General features: G+C 35.3%; 1 protein-coding gene across 1 annotated transcript; it reads left to right on the forward strand.

The window, feature by feature from the left end:
* LOC148736004 (uncharacterized) lies at positions 1 to 2,948 on the forward strand. Its single transcript, XM_088755273.1, has 3 exons — positions 1 to 250; positions 429 to 551; positions 1,923 to 2,948. Exons 1-3 carry the CDS (start codon positions 44 to 46, stop codon positions 2,199 to 2,201), a joined length of 609 nt encoding a protein of 202 aa, XP_088611399.1. The 5' UTR covers positions 1 to 43; the 3' UTR covers positions 2,202 to 2,948.

Genomic DNA, 2,948 nt, shown 5'->3' on the forward strand with positions numbered 1-2,948 from the left:
AGGGCTTGAAAAGTTCAGTGAATGGAAAAACAAGAATGACAAAATGACCAAAGAAATCTGTGAAAAACTCGTGAGAGAGCTGAAGAAAAAACATTTAGATCCAGTCCTTGAACGAGTTCGTGGACCACAAGGAGAAAAAGTGTCTTTCAAGGAGATTGACGATGGATGTGCAATTATCGAATGGGAGTACAAGTCTCGTGCAGTGGGTGCCAAGGAGGTCCGTGCTAAAGTGTTTCACGATTTTCATCAGGTAAGTAAAAGTAATGCTACCTGTTAAAGAAAAAAGCCTTGATAAAAATGATCGTTTTGTTGATCTTAGTCCAACAATCCCATGTTTGAAAGGTACTTATTTATCTTCTTTATTTATCAATTTACTTATTTCGTTATCTGTACATTGCTTTATGATTATTTAATTCATTTGTCGACAGCAATTTCAGATCGAGAGAGATCAATACAAAGAGCTTCTCAAGAAATTAAAAGATTACAATGAAGATCTGTTAAACATGCGTCTCGCGGACACTATTAAAGAGGAAGAGATGGAGCGACTCCGGGTAAATATTCATCCCTAATGCCTATTTGAAAATTTCATCCGTGATAGAGAGGGGACAGAGAGAGAGAAAGAGTTTATTTTATAAGGGTGACATTGACTAACGTTATTGATGAACTTATGGCCCTTAAAAAAAATACAAAACACAAATAATGAAGTAATTTGGATATATCAACAAAGTTGAAATGGTAAATTAGCCACCGTAATGATTACAAAAGCTGACGTTTCGAGCGTTAGCCCTTCGTCGGAGCGAATAGAGGAATTGTGGGTTGTGTGTGTTTTTAAAGGCAGAAAAATAAAAGGCAAAAATTTAAAGGCATGAAAAATACATTGGCAATAGATATTATTTACGATAGAAATAAAAAATATATATATTTCTAGAATTTGATAACTGGATCAATCGATTTAAAACGAAGAACATGCAGACATCCATCTATTGTAATTAATTTGTGTCAAATGGTCCCTTTGTCCTCTAAGAATTCAAGTTGTTTCTGCATATGAAATAAGAAAGAGAGCTGGCCATATCCTTTTCGAGAATTTTTGAAAGGACAGGTAAAATAGATATCAATAGTTCTTGATGTCAATTCGTGCTCCCCTTTCGTGCAGTGGTGTGACTTAAGCTATTTTCGAATGATTGTTGAAACTGTTGTTCGATATTGAAAGACACGAACTCGAGATTTACTTGTCCCGCTAATACGCAATCTTCATTTATTTTGGAAGGAAAGCTACTTATCTACTATAAGAATAGAATATCACCTTACTCAATGACTGCCATGAACCTTGAACTCGCACCTGAAATATATTTCTTGTCGTTCAAATGTAGACAGAGAAAGACTACTTGAAAAAGGAGAACAAAATTCAAGACGATAAAGTAAACAGTTCAGAAAGTTGAAAGTCCTGAAATATTAATTTTGTTTTTTGTCTATCATTTTAGTTGTCAGTTCAACCAAATTGGTGTCTTTGTGTGTTCTTCGGTTAGTCAAATTATCATCAAAGAATAATTATGCAATTAGAATTATTTTTGGATCGATTACCTAATGACTTATAAATGATTATCCTACTTTCTCCTCGTCGTCCTTAAAATCCTAAAATTTCCTTGTGATTGCGCGTTTCAGCCGGTACTGTCCCTTTACTTATTTACTACGGCGCACATCAAAGGCACCCTTAAGGTGTAAGATATTAGTTGTAATAAGAAAAGACAAGTAATGCTTCATTAGGAGTCTCATTAGGTTGGCTTATTTTCTGACAATTATCTCCAGTGAACCGTAGGAGGAGCGAAATGGATCTACATGTAAAGAAAAGCTAATGTTATTTGTAGATGCCGTTGAATAGCTCAATCGAGAAACTTGAATCTACTCTTTGTATCATGCTTTAGCTAAGAAAAATGAAAATGGAAAAAGAGAGGGAGATCCGCGACAAAATCAGTGAGTGTAAAGCGAAGGAGGATATCCTCACAAAGAAAATCCATGACATGGAAGCAGCAGGAATGGAAAAGCAGATCAACACCTTGAGGTATCAACTCCAAGAAGCAAACAGTGAAAAGCAGCAGCGCCAAAACGAGATATCGAACTTGACAAACGAAATCAGTAGAATGAAAGAGGAACTCAGGCGAGCAAACCGACCCTGGTATAAAAAACTGTTTGGATGGGACTAGTAAAGCAAAATAACTCCCAACCTAAATAAATGATTAACTGCTTTTTTATCTTTTACTTTCACAAAACTAGGTGCTCATTCAAATGAGGCCTTTGAAACTAGCCTTAATATCAGCCTTTTTTTTTTGCAAGGGAAAAAAGTAGGTAGCCTTCAACCTGTGCGAAGGCAGATAATATTGTTGGAAACTAGAGTTATAAACACTAACTATAATTTAAATTGTTGGAAAGTACAATAAATCCATATCATTGCAATAAATTTCGTTTCCCGCCAAAAAAAAGCAAATTTTGTGAAATCTCAGACCAAACCCAGAAGATCAAAGTTTGATTTTTATTGATGTGAACTCAACCAAATCATTGTCAGGAACCATTTCTAACGGGTATGATCGCATCTCAATATGATCGCTACCGTTTGGGCGAACAGACAGGTCTAATTTAAGTCTCCAGGTCAACCAGGATCATTTTCAGTTGATCATTTTCTCTTTACTTAAGAGGGGAAAAATTAAGGCAATAACCTCCTTAAGGACATATTTCGTTTTTCAAGTACATGTAAAGCTATCAACGAACCAAATTCTCGGAAATTAAGGTACACAATAATAAACGCTTTTTAAATAGTGGCAAGCAGTTTTTCGGAGAAAAACATGTTTATGTGCACGTAACGTTACGTATGTGCTAATTAGTGCGGTAGGAGTATGTTTCTAGCTGAGGTGATGAGGAAATATTCAAGGTTCGTGAAAAATATACAATAAATA

This window comes from Stylophora pistillata, chromosome 3, assembly GCF_964205215.1.
Source record: "Stylophora pistillata chromosome 3, jaStyPist1.2, whole genome shotgun sequence".
In the NCBI taxonomy this organism is placed as follows: Eukaryota; Metazoa; Cnidaria; class Anthozoa; order Scleractinia; family Pocilloporidae; genus Stylophora; species Stylophora pistillata.

What these genes read in the sequence shown, in the direction of transcription:
- LOC148736004 (XM_088755273.1), top strand. Translation starts at nt 44, where the DNA reads ATGACCAAAGAAATCTGTGAAAAACTCGTGAGAGAGCTGAAGAAAAAA. An exon ending in TGTTTCACGATTTTCATCAG is followed by an intron (nt 251 to 428) that starts GTAAGTAAAAGT and finishes ATTTGTCGACAG; the next exon opens with CAATTTCAGATCGAGAGAGA. An exon ending in AAGAGATGGAGCGACTCCGG is followed by an intron (nt 552 to 1,922) that starts GTAAATATTCAT and finishes ATCATGCTTTAG; the next exon opens with CTAAGAAAAATGAAAATGGA.